The sequence below is a fragment of the Drosophila mojavensis genome, unplaced genomic scaffold (genome assembly GCF_018153725.1).
Source record: "Drosophila mojavensis isolate 15081-1352.22 unplaced genomic scaffold, ASM1815372v1 contig_80, whole genome shotgun sequence".
In the NCBI taxonomy this organism is placed as follows: domain Eukaryota; kingdom Metazoa; phylum Arthropoda; class Insecta; order Diptera; family Drosophilidae; genus Drosophila; species Drosophila mojavensis.
In genome coordinates, this window is record NW_025318906.1 from 4,443,532 (window position 1) to 4,464,450 (window position 20,919).

Genomic DNA, 20,919 nt, shown 5'->3' on the forward strand with positions numbered 1-20,919 from the left:
TGTGTGTGTATGTGCGTGTATGTGTTTGTGGCTCATGCATTTATCATGATGTGTGAAGCCGACAGCAATGATTATGAATATATATAGTATACAAAGCAGCTGTGTGTATGCATGTGTGTGCGTCTGTGTGTGTGTGCCAAAAGAAAAACCAAAGACGCAGCAGCAGCAGCAGCAATGGGAAAACGGCTTATCCTTGAGATATAAACTGACATTTAAGCAACTCAGGCAGGCGTATGCATATCACACACACACACACACACACTCACGCAGACAAAAGTAAACACAGCTGGCAGGCTTTGCCCTTGTGCCGTGCCACGCCTACCGCCGCTCGCCTTCCTCATTGCCACCTCTCCTTGACGCCCTCCACTCGCATTCAATGCAATTGACTTGCAAAAAGTGTTGCATACTGCGCGGCGCACGGCTTCCTATTCAGCTGCCGCCACGCCCATGCGGAGGCTGGCAGTGGCACATCTATTTGCATTTCACTTTTCACCTGCTGATTTTTTTCTTTTCCATTTTTTTTTTTTTTTTTTTTTTGTGTGCCACGCAGATTAGCGGACCACGAATTACAAGTTCAGCAATTAAATTCAATTGCAGTTTGTGTAAACAGCAAAAAAAAAAAAAAAAAAGACAGAAGAAGCAGAGAAAAAACGAGGCTAAAATTTTATGGGCTCTTTTTTTATTGAAATTAAATTGTTCGTGTTAAATTACACTGCTGCATAATGCCTGGCTGGTTGCCGTTGCTGCTGCCTCTGCTCTGTGTAGATGTGTGTGTGTGTTTGCGTGTTTGTGTGTGTGTGTGTGCCTTGCATGTGTTTATTTGCCCCTGCGTTTGCGTTTGTGCGTCTCGCTTTATAACCTCTGGCACGTCCACGTCGCACGTTAGTCAATGTCATGTTGCCTGCCAACACCAACACAGGCACACACACTACACACACACACACACACACATACGCATGCTTTAACATTTTGTGGCATTTTCTGTGTATGTGTGCGGCATGCATGTGGCAGATATGAAGTATTTGTCCGTTGCGCTGCTGGCATTTGCTTTTTTGTCACATTTTTGCCAAATACCCTGTAGTTGTGAGTGCATACAAAGTGGACATGATTAGCCGACAAGCACCTGAAATAGTAAACATTTTAACTTTGTAAAGTATTTAACTAATTTTTAACTAATTCGACTTGTTATTTCCTTTTCACTTTGCTCAAATTATTTTTTACAAAGCAACATTCTTAGATACAAAACTCAACTATATTCTGTTCTATTATTTATAGGGCATTTACTAGTAGATCTTTCCTGCTCATTTCGATTGTTTCTTGCAATTGGGGCTCTTTTAACTTGCTGAGGAAGCTTGTCCCGCACAGACAACAATATTTGTGCCATTTACTCGTTTTTCCGAGTATCACAAAAATATTGGAGAGAGTTTATTTAAGAATTTAGATGTTTAGTTTGGGAAGGCTTGTTTAAGAACTTAAGATAAATAGGATAACATTTTTGAAAAGAAAAAATATATAATATAGAAATACAGAGAACAGAGAAAAGAGAATAAATAATATAAAATAATATATAGAGCAAAGAGAGTAGAAAATGGAGAATAAATAATAGGGAATACGGAATAGAAAATGGAGAACTGAGAATAGAGAATACAGAATAGAGAGTAGAGAATAGAAAATATAGATTATAGAATACAGAATAGAGAATAGATAATGGAGAATAGAGAATAGAGCATAGACAGAAAGGAGAGAGTATTTTTTTTTTTTTTTTTTTTTTTTTTGAGTTTTATAGAAGATAGAAAAGAAATTGAGTAGAAAGATCAGTTAAATTAAAAAGAAAATACTCTACAGAAGGATAACAGAATCATGATAGAGAAAAAATAAACAAGAAAGAATAACATAGATCAAATATATAAAGTATAGTATCTGGGCTTCATTAGGTCTGCCTTAAATAAAAAGAAAATTTATTTATATTTAGTTATTGTAAAAGTAGAAAACTTACTAAAGAACATTTAGAAAAAACAAAAACAATTTTGGAGTAAACTCTAAACTTCAACTCTCCCAGATTTATCATACATTCCCATATATTATATGCAAAATTACCCATTTAGAGTATTTACTATTCGTTTGCCGCTTCTCACATCTCTCTACGCCATTTTGCTTATTTAATGTCTTTTCAGCTTGACTTTTGGCTTAGCTCAGTTTGTCAGTTGAGCACTTTATCAGTCCATCAATGCCCCACAATGTGGCCTCACTCTAATTGCAATATATACATATATGTATATAATATGATTTATCATATATATTTAGTCATTTAAATACAATCAATATGCATTTTAATATACACTCATAAATACATATACATATGTATATATTGTTTAGCTTATGCTAACCGCAATGTCAAATGGCTATTTAGTTTATGCAAATATTATTTGCCAATGCGGTTGCACTCTTAATTTACCGATTTATATGCAGTTAGTCAAATAGAAACGTCTGCCACGCCCACAAATTGTCAATGCTAATTGCATTTTGCTCGGCTGGCGCCCCCCAAAGGCATTTTATATTAAATTTCACAAAATGCCAAGAAAACTTTCCAAGTGCCAAGCAATCCAGTGAAGGGCACACAATTGAGGATGCGGTTGCGGATGCGGATGCGGATGTCCTTTAGACATTTACCCGGTTTCTGATTAGCCCAGACAGCGCCAGCAGCTGCTCGACACTCGACTGTTCGTATTATGCAATTAACAGCAGCAAAATTCTTGTTAAGAGTTTAGCATCAAAGACGCCAATAAGCTTAATCTAACTGTATTAAAGTTTCTCACTCTCTCTGTCTCCCTCTCTCTCTCTGCTTGTTCGCTCGAATCAATAAATGTGAGGGAGAGTTGCTGGGAAAGCTAGAGAGTTCTCTACTTTATATGTATATACAGCATGTATATTATTCTACAGCATATATTTGTATATAATATATAAGTATATTAGCTATTATAATGGTCTTATTAGCCAGAATAACGAGCAACTTAGCTTGAGCATCTGTTTGTTCCATTTCTTCAGAGCCAAAAATTTGATAAACGCTTTTAACTCGCTTCAGTTGAGTTCACACGCTTTGAACTACAAATTTAGCGAAATTATATACTTCTACTATATATATATATATATATATATATATATATATATATATATATAGTTATATATATATATATATATATATATATATATATATATATATATATATATATATATATATATGTATATATAACTATATTTGTCTATAGAGCACTCTAGGAGCTTCACTACATTTTTAGCTCAAAAGGCGTTATTAGCACAATATACATGCATGTATATATTTAAAGGCCACTGACATAGCACTGGCAGCAACTTAACTTCAAGCCAAGTTAGCTTCTATTGTTATTTGCTATGAACAGTGTGCAGGCGATTATCACGTCTATCTGAATTATATAAATAGAACAATTCGTAGCACTTATAGCTAGAAGAAAATTAATAGTTTTTATCAAAAAGAACATATTTATTTAGAGAGTAACTAATAGTCAACCATATTGATCTATATCAGCTTTATACATACATATACACTTCGCGTCATCAGGTTAGCGCCCCCCCTTACACTCATTTTCTTTTACGTTTTTCTCTTTGTCTATTGCACGTAACTTCTTGGTTTTTTTTTTTATTTCATTATCATCATATGAGATGTCTCTCATACCAAAAAAAAGCGCGAGTAAAAACCCGTTATGTTTTATTTTCTATTCTGCTCTATTTTCGCAAAAAATGTGTGCACTTATTTTGCGTCATCAGATTAGCGCCCCCAAATGCAATTGTAATTATCTTGCTTATTTTGGCAATTACACTCACCAAATTTTTTGTGAAGCTCAAAGTATTCAATATATTTATAGTATGGGTAAAGAAACAGTTTTATCTTTGGTTGAAAATCAAAGATTGAGGCATACTTTGAATCTAGACTATGCAACCATAAAATTGCTGAAAAATCAGGAAAAAACACAAAACTAAGTGGCAATTTTCTTACAAATAGGGAAAACTATGGAAAAAACTATATAAGCGGCAATAATCAAGTGATTTCAGAAGGAAATAGAAGAGCATTAGTTCGAGAAGCTTCGAATTCCCACGAATCGACCACCAAGATTAGGGTTAAAATCAGTGTTAAGCTTATCAACGAGCTTATCAACGGTCTAAAGAGCAATTAAGAAAGTTAATTACTTAAAGAAACAGAATGTAAAAAAAAAGTCACCAGTCGATATGCTGAGAAAAGAAATACGCATTAATTTTGGCCGGGCGAACATGACGTGGCCTATCCAATGGCAGCATGTTGGCTTTTCTGATAATAAAAATTGAATTTGGAAGGAACTGATGGCTATAATTATTATATCCATGACCTACTCATAGAAGAACATTATTTGGAACGGTTTCCAAGCCGCTGCGGCGGGGGGGTGGTGTGGCATTTGTGTAGGTATCAATATCTTACTACAGCACTTGCAAGCTTCAATTTTTGACATCGCGCATGAACGCATAGGACCATAATATCGTGTTTAAAACTGCTGTTCTGCATTTCTATAATCTGTCTGAAAACCGGCATTAGATTTTCTAGCATGATAATGCCCCAATTTAGACCGCCCGATCCCTGAAGTCCTAGATTCAGGGCCAAAAAATTGATCTCATGTAGTGGCCACCATACTCACTCGACCTTAATATCATTGGAAATGTCTGGGGATGGTTGGTCAGGAAAGTATATGAGTCCGGAAAGCATTATAGTACAAAGACAGAGTTAATCGAAGGTACTGAACACGCTTAGTCAACCATATCCTTGAATAATATTGAACAACTTTATAATTCCATTTCTAATCGAATTTTTTAAGTAATTTCAAACAAAACACGGCACTATGCACTACTAATATTACTTAAAAATAACAATAGCTTAAAATACAGGTGTTATTTTTGGTCATTAGCTTAAATAAATTGAATTTAATGCAGGGGGCGCTAATCTGATGACCAAATTTTTGTTACATATTTTTTGTACATTTTACAAAAAAAATTATTAAAAAATAATCCTTATTGTTACAGTAGCCATTCTTTTTGTATTTTAAAGAGAAATAAATGGAGTATAATGTAAAAAAATTTCAAAGATGGAGCTCTGCTGGTTTAGATTTTATTTAGCTTTGAGCTTGAGTGTAAAGGGGGGCGCTAACCTGATGACGCGCAGTGTATATATAGTTTTTTTTATTATATGTATATCATATAAGGTATAAAAAGTTTTTTTTTCCCTATTTATACTCATAAATAAACTAAATTTTAAATTTTCCTTCTCAGATTTTTAAGCTCAATTATTGTATCATCGTAGTATATTATATAATAAACTATAGTATTGTATAGTATAGTATAGTATGGTATAGTTTAGTATAGTAGTATAGTATAGTAAGGTATAATATATCATATGACATGATATAGAAAATCCAATTATATATAGAACGTAACATTAATACACATAGAATCCTTAAAGATTTCCAATCACAAAGATTCACAATGACAACTATATATATGTAATATAATGTACATTTACAGGGTATCAATGAGTCCAAATAAATCGCATAACATATATATTTGTACATAACGTAATTGCTGTTGTAGTACATCGATTTACGCCATTAAACACAGTCCAATCGACAATCGTTCGCTATTTACGATTTATGATTGTCGGCTGTGACTTGCATTTGCAATTGCAATAATTTATTAAAAAGCCCATCAATTAGGCACAATATAACGGCGTACAACAAATGAATTCAACGCCGAATGAAAAAGCTATTTATTTTTGCTTAAAAAATGGCAAGTCAGACAGCGAGCTGAAGGCCAAGAAGGGAGAGGGGCAGGCAGGGGCAGAGGCAGAAGCACAGGCTGTTGGTTAAATGTTGGCCATGCAGCATCCACAGTATGACCAAAAAAGGGAAATTGCTCTATAATACTTAGACCCCAAGGCAGATCTCTTAGTATGTGTGTATTAGCGTGCTGTGTGTGTGTGTGTATGTGTGAGCGTTTGTCTGATAATTTGAAAAAGTAAAGTCAAAGTCAAGCAACAAATGCTGATGATGTATGTCCTGACTGGCTGCGCTCTATGCCATAAATATGATGCGATATATATATAGCATATATATACGTATGTATATCGATGATTAAGGAGTTGTCATATGCTAACCACAACAATGGCAACAAAGAGACCGAGCGACAACAATAGAAGCCTTTTGTATCTGTCGCTGTATTTGTGTCCATGTGAGATGTCCTTGTGCTTGCGAGAAGCTGTATCACAGTGGCAGTCAGTGCACCGAGAGAAAATAATGCATATTTTCACAGGCATCTTAAGAAGTTGTGTGAAACGGCAAGATGGATTGTGGCATAGATAGATAATCGAAGAGGCCATATTTATAAAGAGATGGATAGCAAGATAGATAGAGATGAAATGAATCTTCTGTAACTCAAAAGAAAGAGATGGTTAGATATAAAAAAAAATAGATTGATTAGATATTATATAGAGATAGATCTGAGAAGTAGAATGGTGTTCAAATTGAGATATATAAAAAGGAAGGAAGGAAGGAAGATGGAAATTCTAATAGAGGAAAACACTCAATTTACGTGAATATATCTAAGATTTAAAGAGGTATCCATTTATATAGACATGATTACAAGTAATGAAAGAAACACATGAACGTAGAGCCAACAAAATTGGATATAGATGGGTAGAGAGAGACATAGAGAGCGAAAAGAGAAAGAAAAAGAGAAAGAGAGAGAGGGAGAGTGGGTGTATGCAGTACATAACCTAAAAATCAACATAATTTCACAATATTCTTGTTGCATTTATTTAAAGCTATATATATGCATATTTGTTTATCAACACAAGCCTGCAGGCTACAAATTCGTTTATCTGATTAAAAAAAAAACACCCATTTATAATTATAAGTAAACATTAAAAAAAGGGTTCAAAAGGGGCTTCCTTCTATGTTTTCTTACATCTTTGAACAGAAAAATCAAAGATAAATTCAATTTCTTACTAATAATCTGTTTAATCTGACAAATCGAAGTGAATAAAATATTTATTTAAAATCAATAAGATTTGCCTACATCTCTATCTAGGGCAACCCCAAGTAAATTTTGTATTCCCTTTGGAAGCAAAATGCCTTTGACATGTGATAGCTTAGCTATTTATATTCCCTTAAGGCAATTCCCATTAAAAGCGTTTAATTTACTTGGCATTTGCCGCTTGATTAACAATTTAGACAGTTGCGTTCAGGTGTAGTCGTGCCAAAATACCTGTGATTTAAGCACAACTTTCCCGGGAAAGGAAAATCTTTCTGGCCCAGTCGTGCCGCCAGCCAGGCAGCTAACAAAATTCGCATGCCAATGCCACGCAGATTTGTATTATTTATGCTGCCGACACAATATGCTGCCATATGTGCGTATATGTATGTATAATATGTGTATACTCTATATACTATATATGTATGTATGTATATAGACACATACAGGCGATATGCGGCCAGCAGTGCAGATGCCGCGTTCCCAGCAGAAAAACCAAAAATACACATTCGACCCGCACACAATAAACATTTTCGGTGTTGCGCTAAGGATAATGAGCAGGTCCTGTGCACAGATTTATGCGAAACTTTAAAATACATTTCCATTGACAGGCGAGGCAAACGCAAAAGGAAGAACGCAAGAAAGTAAGCCCCAAAAAGGGATGGCCGACAAATTCAAACGGATGTTTATAAAGCAGAAAATGAGACGTCAGCCAAGTCGCATACAATTATCTCAACAGAGTAGAAACTCATATATATGTGCATATATGTACATAACATACATATATGTACATACATATACACTCATACATACATATACAACAATGTATTGCCACAAAAGTTTTCCAACAGCTTCTAGGCAACGTTGTGCTCGGCGAGTCTGAAGTTTTTCAACTTTGATTTCAACTTTTTTTATATTTGATTCTGTGTTACACATACGCCCCGTTGGCCTCTTGTATTCTCGGTATTACACATACGACCTGTTTTGGCCTGCATGGCCAGACGTCGCTTATGCGAAAGCATGCCCTAAGCTGTGGCAAGCACAGGCTTGCAGCTTGTGGCACGGATTAAAGGCCAAGCACACATCTGATAGCCATTGAATGCAAAAATCAGTTTAGACCGTAGATAAAAACTTGGCCGAGTTTGTTGGCAACAGCTGCCTGTGATGGATTTATTAGACAATTGTTGCGTATTATATCCGCTTCATATATTTCATATACATACACAAATATATATATATATAGAGTGTGCTCTGATTGACATGGTAAACAGTATAGAATAAATAAATATTTTATTCGCATAAATACTTACATTTGTTGTTTTATTGACTTTTTATCGACTGTTGTTGACGTAATAAAATATCGCTTTTGTTTTAAGGCCTTTCTTTTAATGCTCCAGATGAAAAAAATCACCTTATTTATGTTTATGCATATGTTGATATTTCTATATATTTGTTTTTATATTTATTTCCAGCTATAATCGTTGTACATTGGAGTTTCGATTGTAGTCAAACTATGTTATAATAACTGTTATTATTCATATTGCGAATTATTAGGCGTGATAATATAAGAAATGTTTAATTTTTAATTATATTTGAAGTATTTTACTATATTCATAGAAAGGATTAAAGAACACTATTGTTAGATCGTTTAGTTTTGTATAACATTTTTAATATTTGATAATTAAAAGCAGAATGTGTTTAGTATTATATATAATATATGAAATATGTTAAATTTCAATCATTATAGTTTGATCAATTTTTTCACTTTATTTTTAAAATATTATTTCTTTGTTATTATTATTAAGCACCCTTTTTAAATTTTAATTAATAATCTTAAATGATATCAAATCTATCATATTATTACCAAAGGAATTTATTACAATTTATATTATATGTTATCTCAATGTTATATATACATATATATAACTTTTAATAATAACTTTTATATAATTTATTTCAGTATTATCTGCTTTATTTTTTAGCAATTACACTTTCATTTATTTATAACATTTTCTTTATATTCTCGATATTTATTTTGCAGCTGCTTCTTTTCACACACTTCCGAAACACTTAATTAAACGTTGTTCAACACTTGCTTGCAGCTTTATTTTTTAGGCAGCAGTCTATTTCGTGAAGCTAATTTAGACTGACAATCCAAAATATACAAAAGAGTAAACGCATTTCTCTGGAATTTTTCGGGTCCCTTGGGAATTCTCTAGAGCGTTTTGAATGGTGGTTTCTCGGTATATGTATGTAAAAATGTGTGTGTATTTATATATATTTCTTATAACGTTTCCATAAACACCTCCTCAATGCGTATTCACTTCAAAGCACAACAAATTGTTTTTATTTCTTTTGCGCACTCATGTGTGCACAATATATACAACATGTACCGAATATATACATATATAGTATATCTTTATATATATGTATGTCTGCCTAAATACGTAGCATATAAAGCTTGTATATACGATACGAGTCATTTGTTCATTTGCACGGCAATGTTTCACTTCTTTTTTGTTGGTTACATAGAAAATGTTGCCAGCAATTTGCTGACAATTAATTGTGCATTAATTTTAATTAGGTAAATATTTCATCCTCTTTGCGGGCAACGTCATAGACCAAGGCGTCGGAAATGGGATTTTTTGTGATTTTTCTGCTGAACACAGCAGGAAAAACAACTCGCCAGACCAGCAGACATTTCAATTAGCAGCCAGGCCATTTCTTTTTTTGGTTTTACTACATATGTACATTCGCAGTATATAAATCATAGAGCAGCTCATAGACAAGGGCTTTAACCCTGGGCTTACGGTGTGGCGGGGTGTGCTGCGTGGGTATTGAACATTTGGGCGACCAATATAACAGAAATTGAGTTAGAGGCCTGCAAAAGCAATTGCCAGCTAGTCGGAGTGAAAGTTTATAGATTTTTATGCAAGACTTGACATATATACAGGAGTGTATGTGTGTACAGTGAAAGCTCGCTAAAGTGAACGTGTTGGACAGAAATAATTAACAAATTTTAAGGGAAATTTATTCTTTGCAAGTCAAAGTGTAGAATCTTTATTTCATATTTAATGTAAGGTATTACAATTGAATATTGTATATTGTATTCCAAAGAATATACACTGTAGAATCATTGCATTCAAATTTTTACTACAGATTCTTTCCTACACATCCTATTCTGTAGAAGACTTAATCTAAAATCCTATTTAAATCAACTCTATAGAATTCCTATTATGAAATGTTTATTGTATTAACTCTGGTTTCGAAGCTTTACTGTAAAGTCAATGTTAGTTTAGCTTTTGTACAAATAAAAAACTGTTCTAAAGCAAATTTTATGCAGAACGAAAAAAAATAACTCAGTTCGATAAAGCCAGCAAAAAAGATAAAAAAAAACTGAAAAGAAGAACGTTTGGCTCAAAAAGAAGCTAGCAAAGATTCGAGTACATGCAGACACTCAGACATACATATATACATGTATATAAATTTATATATATATCTATAGATTTATGTGTATGGGAGAGCTGCCAATACTCAGCACACTGAGCAACAACGGCAATTTACACTCATAATTTATCTGTGCAGAGCTGTGAGAGGTTTCACAAAAATTTTGACATACTTCAAGGCGTCGCACACGCACACACAGACACGCACACACGCACGCACACACATGCACGCCGAGTGAGCGAGGCGTGTTGCCACACAAATTGAAATTCTGGCAGCGGCAACAGCTTCAACTTGTTGACGACGTCGGAAGCAGCCGCAAGTAGTGGGCGTCAAATGCTGGGACGCGAATATAGCAGCAGCAGTAGCAGAGGCAGAGGCAGCAGCAGAAGCCGTAGCAAAAGCAGCAACAGAGGCGCCAGTAGGAGATGAAAAAAATCAGAAGGCGCTGCTGGTGGATTCAACAATTTGTTGAATGTACATATAGTCGCTAACACACACACACACACACGAGCATTGCTATATGTGTATTACAAGAAAGCACACAGAAAAAAAGTAAAAGTATGTGTTGGACTTTTTTCGCTTTATGTAAAAACGAAACGAAACGAAATACACACACACACACACACACACACACAGATGTGCACGTCAAGTGCTGGGCAAACGGTTTGCGGCAAGTTTTTTACGTGTATGTGCGCCTGTGTGTTTGTGTGCTTGTGCAAGAAAGAGAGAGCGAATGTAACAGCAGCCGGAACGACAGGCTCCAAAATGTAGCTCCGAATCCAGCGTTAAAGAGCAAATAAATGGCTCGAAACAAAAAAAAAACAACAAAAACGAAAACGAAAAAGATAAAGCAAAAGTGAACACACAGACAGTTAACAGTTAGGCAGCGCAGCAGCCGCAGCAACAATACCAGCAAAATGTGCGTAAAAACTTTAGTTATGTGTGTGTGTGTAGCTACGACTCCATATTATTTTAAAATTAAATTTCAAGAATTGTTTATGTTGACTTTTGCTAGCCAATGTTGCTGTTTAACTTAAAGTTAAAATAATATTTGCTTTTAATTTGTTTATATTAATGCATATATGCAACTCGTTGCCTTGTTTTGTTATTATTTTAAATTAAATTCAAACAGCGTAAACAAATGCTCTTTTAGTACGCTGTTTTATTTAACTCTGAAATTTTGTGTTTCACTTGCACTTTTTTGTTTATATGTATATATTTATTTATACTTTTTTTTGTATATTTATGTTATACCACTAGCAATCTTGTTGTTTTTCTTTTGTAGGCTGTTGAATTTTTTATGAAGTCGCAACGTACACACACGTACAAGTAGACACACACACACTGAAATTCGCTCCGCTCACTTACTAGGATGAGGAGAGGACGAGGAGCCGAAGGAGGGGCGACCCGCGCAGTTTTCGACCGTTCTCTGCTTGCGTAGGTATGCGTATAAGTCTGTCTGTGCGTTTGTTTGTTTGTTGTATCATATAAATTCACCAAGGTGTACGTGTCCCCCAAAGATGTGAACAGATCGACGTCTCGGCCACTACTGACAGCGAAGGCGCTGCTGCCAGCTAGAATAGAGCAGCAGCCTTTCTGTCCTCAGTTTACAGTGCTCTGTTAATGTAACGTTACATGATAGGGCCACTCATCGCACTCAATACGGGCAATAGGTCAGTGTTAACAGTGGGTGGGAGAGCGGCGCTGTCCTGGCACTGTTACTGCTGCTGTTGTGGGGACGCTCGCTCGCAACCTGTTAACTTTCTTACCGCTGATGTCGGGCTGCTTATATCAGATCTTCTTTTTGCTTTTGACTTTTTTTTTCTTATTCAATCTGGCTAGCCTTAGTCTGTTATTTATGCGATACTGTTGCATGTTTTAGTCCAAGCATCTGTTTTCTATCAAAAACTTTGTTGTGAACATTTACGAAGACCTAGTGTGTGTGTGTGTGTGTATGTGTGCATGTGCGTTTGAGCTTGTGTCCCTGTAGGTGTATAGCCATATGAGTACGTCGGATTGGAAGCGTTTTATGGCACTGCTTCCGTTAGCCAAGCGGAAAAATGTTTACTACGAAGCAACACAACGAGAGCAATATGCAAAATGGCCCTTTTATGTGTGTGTGTATGTGTGTGTGTAGTGTGTCTGTTTGTTCTGCTTACCTTCTTTTACTTGTTGTTGCTTGTGCCATGTGCGATGATAGTCGGCACTCGTGCATGGACTAACGGTAATGCGGCTATTTCTTTTCTCTCATTTTTTTATGCGTATTATTTAAAATAACTGTATGGAAATTTTCAGCACAAGCTTCAAGCACGAAGTCAGTAAAAGCTCGCTTGGGCGGATGGCATATTAAATAGTCGCTAGGATTAGCCAAATAATGAGAACATTTTTTATGAATTCTATTTTAAGTTTTATATTCGGAAAAGCTGCTGAACCAAACACGACAAAAAACGGTGTGGGCATGATTGCTTTTTAAATATGCTAAAAAAGAAAGTGAAGCTATATAAAATATGATCCAAGTTTAGCACAGGCTTTACTCTACATATACATATGTATATGTATACGCATACATACAGATTTATATGCATAGATGTGTATGCAAATGCTGCACAAAGCAGCATCTGCCCTATATGCATAACGGTATATAGATTGTTTGTGTGTGAGGGAACGAGAGGAAGCTACGCAGGCTGTCACTCCAACAAAGTCAATTAAGTTAACCGAAAGCAAAGATTCAAAAAGCAAAAAAAAAAGAAACAGCCGCATCAGCAGTAGACGCAGCTGCTCAAAAAAGGAAATACTTTCACCAGGACGACCCAGACGTGAGCAGCACAGCAGTAGCAGTAGCAGTTACAGTTATTCATGTTGGTGTTCTTGTTGTTGTTGTTATTGTCGTCGTCGTAATTGTAACGCGCCGCGGCGTGCGTAAAACACACACAAACACAGCTACAGCAACAACAGCAACCGCAACAACAACAACAACAACAGCATCAAGAGCAAGAATAACTGTAACCCACACACTTTGCTAATGGAGCTGTGTGCTTACGTTTATGTTGTTGCCACAGCCACAAAGGGAATACACATGTTCATACACCTCATGCTCACACACATATATATATATACATATGTACACACGCACACACAGAGGATGAGCTGTTGCTGCGAAACACGCGCCACTTTGATTAGCCTTACACTTGATGCGTTTTGTTTAGCATTTCAATTTACATTCCCGTAGACAGGCGAACAAATCAATTGTATATTCCACGTTTATTTCATGCTTATCGCTTATATCCAAACTGATTTTGTCTGAAACACGAACAGCGAATTAACTATTTATTGGCCGAGCAACAGCTGAGCGCAGCCGAAAGCCTGCGCGCGTGTTCAAAGTACGGCATCAACTGTTTGGTTCCCACGCTCAATGCGACAAACTCAGCAGAAGCAGCGACAGTCAGCAGCAGCAGCAAAATTAACAGAGAAGAGAGCCTTGAATGTTCGTTAACAGCGAGCCAAAGTTGGCCAATAGGTCAGTTACACTGCAGCTGCAGCAGCTTTGCCGCAGCGCAGAAAACTCAATGTTAAAAATTAATTTTCATTAACAGACAGTGAGCAAAAATTATGGAATACTTTAAGCCTACCGGCTACCAAATACCCTACATTTACAAAACATTTTTGTTTGCTGTAAATATTCCAAGACGTTTGAATATTTATTGAACACAACTTTCATTTCTTTTGTGTAGATGTTGGTTACGATGCAGCCACATTTGTACAGCGATTCATAAGGATATAAACTATAGATAAAGCTAAGACACTTAACGACGATCGGTTTTGCCTGTGCCACGTTTGCCGGAATACAAATGCTTTGGCATTTTGGTGCCAATGAAACGATCCGCCTCGCCCTTGAGACCCATCCGCGTCACCTTCTTCGCAATGTCGCGCTTGGCCATGATCTGGGCCTTCTTCCTGATGGCCACATCCTTGATGCCAAGCGTATCACGAGTCGGCTTACGCTTCAGTGGCTGGCCTGTCTTCTTTACAACCGCAGAGGACTCCTTGTCAAGCAGAGGTTGCTTGGGTGTCGTCTTGCTGCCAACAGCGACAACGCTGCGTCGTAGATCCATAACGGACTTCGTGTAATTGGCCTGCTCATTGCCAGACATATCCACACCCAGTCCTTCCATGGTCTCCACGAGTTTCTTGACGGAACGATCACGCACCTTGGGCTGTTTGTGACGCGGAATGACGGGCTTGTTCTTTCTGGATGACAGACGCTTCTCGTCGCGCAATTCGAAACGTTTCCCACGGATTTGTTTGGCCATTTCGCGAATCTCTTTGAGTGTTTCGTCCATGGACATATCGGGCACTGCGTAAACGCCACCAGCCTCTCGGAGACCCTCCTCGCGTTCCAGTTCCTCCAGCTTCTCGAAGATATCGGCATCGATGTAGTCCGCAATATTGCGACCTTCCCAGAATTCGGGTATCACATCGTAACGTTCCTCCTCTGCGATTTCCTGGTAGTTCTTCTTCAGATCCAGAGTGTAATCGTCGCCCATTTCCTCTTCAATCTCCTTCTCCAGTTTGCGTTTGCGCTCAGCCTTCATAGCGTTCTTCTCGAGACGAGCCAACGCCTGCTCTGGTATACAAGGAGCTCGAACCTTGTCATCACGAGGAGCAGGCATAGCCACATGCAAACGGTTCAGTATGTTGTCCACCTTCTTGGTGCGCATCTTCTGATCCACACGATAGGAGAGCAGACGCTCACATGCTTCGTTCTTTACCTCCACCACGCCCGTCTCCTGCACCGTGGACATAAACATAACCGGAACCTGTTTATCCTCCTGCAGTTTTGTGATTATCGCTTGCCGCTCCTCTGGCAGATCCTCGAGCTGCAGTATGTCGATCTTGTTGATGGCCAAGATGAGCGGTTTGTTTGTGAACAAAGGTTTAATGCTCTCAAAGAGAGCCACTTGCTCCTCCAAGGAGTGACCACATTGCTCCGATATATCCATGAAGTACAAGACACAGGCACGCAAATGAGCCAATGCAGTAATTGCCTGCATTTCAATGACATTGCGCTCTTCCAGCGGATGATCCAGAATGCCGGGAGTGTCAATCACCTGCCAGCGCAGATATTTGTAATCTGTGTGACCCACATACAAGGATTTTGTGGTGAAGGCATACGGCTGCACCTCGACGTCGGCGCGAGTGATTTTGTTAATGAACGAAGATTTGCCCACGTTAGGGAAGCCGCAAATGATGATTGTACGCGAATACGGATCAATGGTAGGCAAACGAGACAAATGCTGACGCACCTGCTCGAGGTATGTCAAGTTGGAAGCCTGACGCTTCATAATGGTGGCCATGCGACCCAGGGCGGCCTTCTTCAGCTGCTTGCATCGGTACAAAGAGTCACCGTATTTAAGCAGGCGCACATAGTCCTTGGCCACACTAGAAATATAAATAATATATATTAGCATTGCTTTTACAGGGCATTCTCATTCACTTACTTGTCGATCAAATGCCGGGCTGTGTTGAGCTGACCCAGCGCCAGTTTGTAATGATCCTTGTCGTACAGCACATTCATTAAATCTGCATAGAATGGATGCACATCGTCAAGCTTGGGGAAATCCTGTATTATCTGCGAGAGACGATCGTGGAAATTCTGTTGCGTGTATTTAACCTTGCGCGTGTAGAATGCGCGAATACGCGAGATTTTATAGCCCTTGTGCACGACTGTGGGTGTCTTGCGCTGTGTCTTCGACAGCATAATGTCGATGAAGTCCTGCAAAGTACATACAAATACAAATACATATAAATAAATTGCATATTGCGCATTTTGTAAACATTAGATGTGAGGTTAGGTTGCATGCACTGTATGCGCTGGGTGCTCCGACAGGCGTAAACTAATAAAAATGCTTACCTTTGCTGGCGGCACCACCATGATCTTTTTAAAGTTGTACAAACTCATTTTTGTGGCTATTTATTTATTTTCCACGGCAAAAAAAGGAAAATAAAAGAGGAATCGCTAGCATAAACACCACGCGGTGTTCGCAACAAATTCCAAAAAGAGCTGATGTAGAGTTTAGAGATGGTAACTCAAAACGATAGGCCTAAAAAACATCGGAAACATCCAGAATATTCGGAATGGTTGGCAACATGACAGCTTCTTTATCGAATAAGATATCGATGCTGAATTTTTTTATCTTTATTGACGTATTAAGAATAATTGAGCTTAAAATGTTAGAAATCTTACAAAACTGATTATTAAGGAATAATTAAAAAGAAACACATAACTTCTGTGTGATATACGATTGGTCATAAGTATGAATGCTGCAATATAATCGCAGTATTGTAAATATTGATGTTGTAATGTTACTCTCTTCTAGAAACGAATGTAAATAAACTCTTCAAAATCGAATTAGACAAAATGTTGGATAATGCGCGTGCAAAGGGGTACAAATGTGAACAGTGCAACTATACAACCAATCGCTCCTTCGACCTGCGACGCCATCAACAACGCCACGAACGAGTGAAACCCTTAGATGGAGTTACATTTAAATGCACTGAATGCCAATTGGTGACCAAATGGAAACGAAACATGGGACGCCACATGGAGAAGCATAAAAGAAACGCAGCAATACAAATGGAAGAGGGTGGGGAGGAAGAGCAGAGTCAACAGCTGGACGAGGATCAGGCTATAGAGGAGTATATAGTGGAAGTAATTGAAGCAGAGGAAGACGAATACGAAGAAGAGCTAAAGGGAGCTGTAGAGCAACTAAACACAAATGTAATCTTAGAGCTGCCTCAGGAGGAGACTCATCAGGCACCGCCAAGCAAATCCCAGAAGCGTTTCAAGTGCGAGCTCTGCCGCTACACATCGAATAGAGCCTTCGATTTGCGTCGGCATAAACAAACGCATTTTAGAGTGAAAGTTGTGGATGGGATGGCCTATAAATGCTCCGAATGCAATTTCCTGACCAAGTGGAAACGGAATATGAGGCGGCATATGCGGAAACACGAGGATCCCGACGAAGATGTTCAAATCAAGGAAGTCAAAGAGGAAGTGTGCGAAGAAACGCACGAGGAAACCATTGAAACATTCTGTGAGCCGGTATATGAACCACAACAAGTCAAGGATGAACCTTCGTCCGAGGAGTATATCGTAGAGCTTATAAATGCAGAGCTACTGAATTCAGATTTGGATATGGCCACAATATATCCAGCTCCGTCGGAATGCTCCGAGACGCAGGAAGGTTCCGAGGCGCAGTCGCAGGAAGAAGTGCCGGAGAAACGCTTTAAATGCAATCAATGTGAATATGAATCAAAGCGCGCTTACGACTTACGAAGGCATTCGCAAGTCCACAAGAAGATTAAACCCATTCAAGGCATTGCTTATCAATGTAATGAATGCTCCTTTATAACCAAATGGAAGCGGAATATGCGAAGGCATATGGAGAAACATAAACCCAATCCCGTCGTGGAAGCTGCGGCAGATGAGCAATTTATTATGGAACTGAAATCAAATGCACAAATGGATAAAAGAAAGATTAAGCTGGAGGACGATCCCGAGGTACTGCCATCATATTGGATTGCTCTACCATCAACATAGAGCGGATCGATCCTACAGCCAGAAACTGTAAAAGTTTATTTGTATATATGTGTAGAAACAATAATTATAGGAAATTATATTTAAATAGGAGTATTTTATTGTATCTGTATATTTCTGTCAATAAAAATGTTTAAAAATAGCTGGGATATTAAATCAAAATATATCAATTGCATTTCATTAATCAAATTCCTAGATGCAGTGGAGTGGGAACATTTAAAAATAGCATGTTTGAAAATTTGTATATCAAAAGATGTCGAAATGTAGATTAAGAAACCACTCAAGTTAATATATAAAAAAATATGCAATTAATTTAATTTTAATTATATAAGAACAATCACTTTGTCATACATCGATACATCGCATACGAAATGAATTATCGATGTAACATACATATAAATCGCTGTGACAAAAATCGATACACGGATGTTACATACATCACTAGTTTCGATACATTTTTTACATAGACAACCACACGGAATTGTTGCTTAAATTTTACTTAAATTTAAAAACAAATTCCTACGTCCTTGCACAATATATTAACGCAGCGACAAATACAAATAGTTCTATTGAAATGGCCGACGACTGGGGTAAGTGCACGTGGATGCGTCATCAAACGTAAAACGTGGGCGCTGCGCATGTGGCGCCCCCTAACCCATCCGCTTCCTCCCACTCCCTTCACTTAAGGAACGCATTTGTGACAAGAAAGGAGACATGCATCCAACCTTGATATTTATATATATTTATAGCAATTGAAATGACATGTACTTATGTGTATATGTTTTTATGCTTATGTATGTAATAATAAAATTATAAATTTTATTAATTGGCAGAATCCGCCGCCGACAGTGAAATTGTCATACGACCGAATGCAGCTAACAACATAAACAAGTGGGAGGGCGAGGACGACGACGAAGATGTTAAGGTAAATATAGTGTAAAAGCGCATATACCATATTGTTAACAAATCAACCCAATTGTTGCTGCTGTGTTGCTCAGCAACCTTTGTTGCTGACAGTGGTGGGCAGAGATTAAAGCGTGACACGAAAGAGCACGACGTCACCAACAAGATTCGTTAACATATACTCCACACATTTGTATAAATGTACAATATTGTACCTTCTAGTAGAATGAAGAATGAAGAAATGAAATGAGCTATTAAATATAAAGTTTTTTATATATTAGTAAACATAGACATAAAAAGAACTGTATATTGCATATCAAAACACGTATATTGATATCGTGCTGATACGACTTAGTATTCGTGTCGTATCGTAAATAATCCAACACGCATTCATCTCTAATCTAAACTAGTTATTTTTAGCTCTTTTGTTAAAACGATTTCACTTTCAAATTGTTGTACACGTGTGCACGTTAAAAATGCACTATTCATGTTGATAAATAAACTAACTAACTAACCTGTTTTCAATATTCAGGAAAGCTGGGAGGATGAAGAGGAAAAGAAAGATGAGGAGAAGCCAACGAAAACAGAAGCGCCAGTCAAAACTAAACCCAATAAGGCGCTAAAAGCGAAATTGGAGGAGCAGGAGGTAAGTTTGTAAACATATAAAATATATTTAAATAAATAAATATACATTTAAATTAATAGCGCCTTAAAGAAGAAGAGGAACAGAAGCGTTTAGCTGAGATGACACCCGAAGAAAAATTAGCGGAAAAGCTGCGCTTACAAAAGATTCAAGAAGAATCAGATCTAAAGAGTGCTCTAGAAACATTCGGTGTCACAAGTATAGGCGGTGGACTCGATGCCTTCAATCCGGAGAGTAAAGAAGAATTCAAGGAGTTCGGTGCCACGCTTAGCTGGAAGGTTGCTCAATACCGAGAATCCATACACTTTCCACAATTCATAGAAGATCTAGTGCGCAGCTTATGCTGTAACTGTAAGCGATCGCAAATACATATACAATATGTGTTGATAATAATTGTAAATTCCCTCTTATAGTGAGCGCTGCTGATATTAAGAAGGTCAAAATGAGTGTGGAGAGCTTGCACTCGGAAAAGCTTAAAATGGAAAAAGCAGCTGCCAAGAAATCGGCCATGAAGGGCAAGGGAAAAGTTTCGTTGCGAACGGAAAATGATGTAGGTCGAATTGAATATCGATTATCATAATATTTATTAACTACCAATATCTCTTCTGATGCTTTTAGGATATCGATGGCTATCAAAAGTATGGCAATGATTTTACCGATGATTATGATGATTTTATGTGAATAATAGGATCGATAGTTACACGCATATAACTAATTGAATATACATATATAGTTGCTTGTTGATGTCAAAGAAGGAAAGAGGGAGAGAGAGTTGAGAGATGTTAAAGAAAATTGCGCAGGAATTAAATGTCCTTTTTTGTTGATTTTGAAAATACTGTTTAAAAAGCGCCATATTAATATAAATATATGTACATACATCAAACCGTGTGCATATATATATATTTTTATGACAACACAGTCAGACAGACACACATAGACAAACCAATATACACAAAAGCATGTAAAAAAATTATATATATAAATACTTATATATATACTAAAAAATACATATATATTTAATAGAATAACTAAAGTCAAGTCAAGCAAGCAATCAGGAAACCTCAACGAACATTTTTCACACACACACACATACACGCAGGATTAATTAGGTACACGAATGGCTTCTTGTAAATTCACTTTTGTATAATACTATAAAGCGATATTAAATTGTAAAACAAGCTCAAATGTTGTCTCTATTTACTTATTTATTTAACATTGGGGTCTTATTTTGAATTCGATTATTATC

At 37.1% G+C, this 20,919-nt stretch overlaps 4 protein-coding genes across 10 annotated transcripts in view; 2 read left to right on the top strand and 2 right to left on the bottom strand.

The window, feature by feature from the left end:
• The window catches only part of LOC6578691 (pneumococcal serine-rich repeat protein), a 103,816-nt gene extending 89,711 nt beyond the window's left edge, over positions 1-14,105 (bottom strand). Inside the window, exons 1-2 of one of the 7 annotated variants that reach the window (XM_044010969.1) lie at positions 13,717-14,105; positions 8,394-8,594 (exon numbers count right to left, since the gene is read on the bottom strand). The gene's annotated coding sequence lies outside the window, so the exon portion shown is untranslated. Of the gene's footprint in view, positions 1-8,393; positions 8,689-11,898; positions 13,022-13,716 lie in introns of those variants that run through there. The other 6 variants (XM_044010967.1, XM_032729606.2, XM_044010968.1 and 3 more) reach the window with 6 other exon arrangements.
• Positions 14,106-14,196: 91 nt separating this feature from the next.
• On the bottom strand, positions 14,197-16,592 carry LOC6578692 (nucleolar GTP-binding protein 1). Its single transcript, XM_002004564.4, has 3 exons — positions 16,442-16,592; positions 16,029-16,303; positions 14,197-15,969 (listed from the first exon to the last, which is right to left on the bottom strand). The coding sequence occupies exons 1-3, from the start codon at positions 16,487-16,489 to the stop codon at positions 14,334-14,336; spliced, it is 1,959 nt and encodes a 652-aa protein (XP_002004600.1). The 5' UTR covers positions 16,490-16,592; the 3' UTR covers positions 14,197-14,333.
• A 114-nt stretch (positions 16,593-16,706) lies between these two features.
• On the top strand, positions 16,707-18,228 carry LOC6578693 (zinc finger protein 43). The gene is made up of 2 exons (XM_002004565.4): positions 16,707-16,842; positions 16,908-18,228. Exon 2 carries the CDS (start codon positions 16,949-16,951, stop codon positions 18,128-18,130), a length of 1,182 nt encoding a protein of 393 aa, XP_002004601.1. The 5' UTR covers positions 16,707-16,842; positions 16,908-16,948; the 3' UTR covers positions 18,131-18,228.
• Positions 18,229-18,557: 329 nt separating this feature from the next.
• Positions 18,558-20,858, top strand: LOC6578694 (eukaryotic translation initiation factor 3 subunit J). Its single transcript, XM_002004566.4, has 6 exons — positions 18,558-18,717; positions 18,961-19,052; positions 19,563-19,676; positions 19,736-20,024; positions 20,087-20,223; positions 20,292-20,858. Exons 1-6 carry the CDS (start codon positions 18,702-18,704, stop codon positions 20,352-20,354), a joined length of 711 nt encoding a protein of 236 aa, XP_002004602.1. The 5' UTR covers positions 18,558-18,701; the 3' UTR covers positions 20,355-20,858.
• Positions 20,859-20,919: the final 61 nt, after the last annotated feature.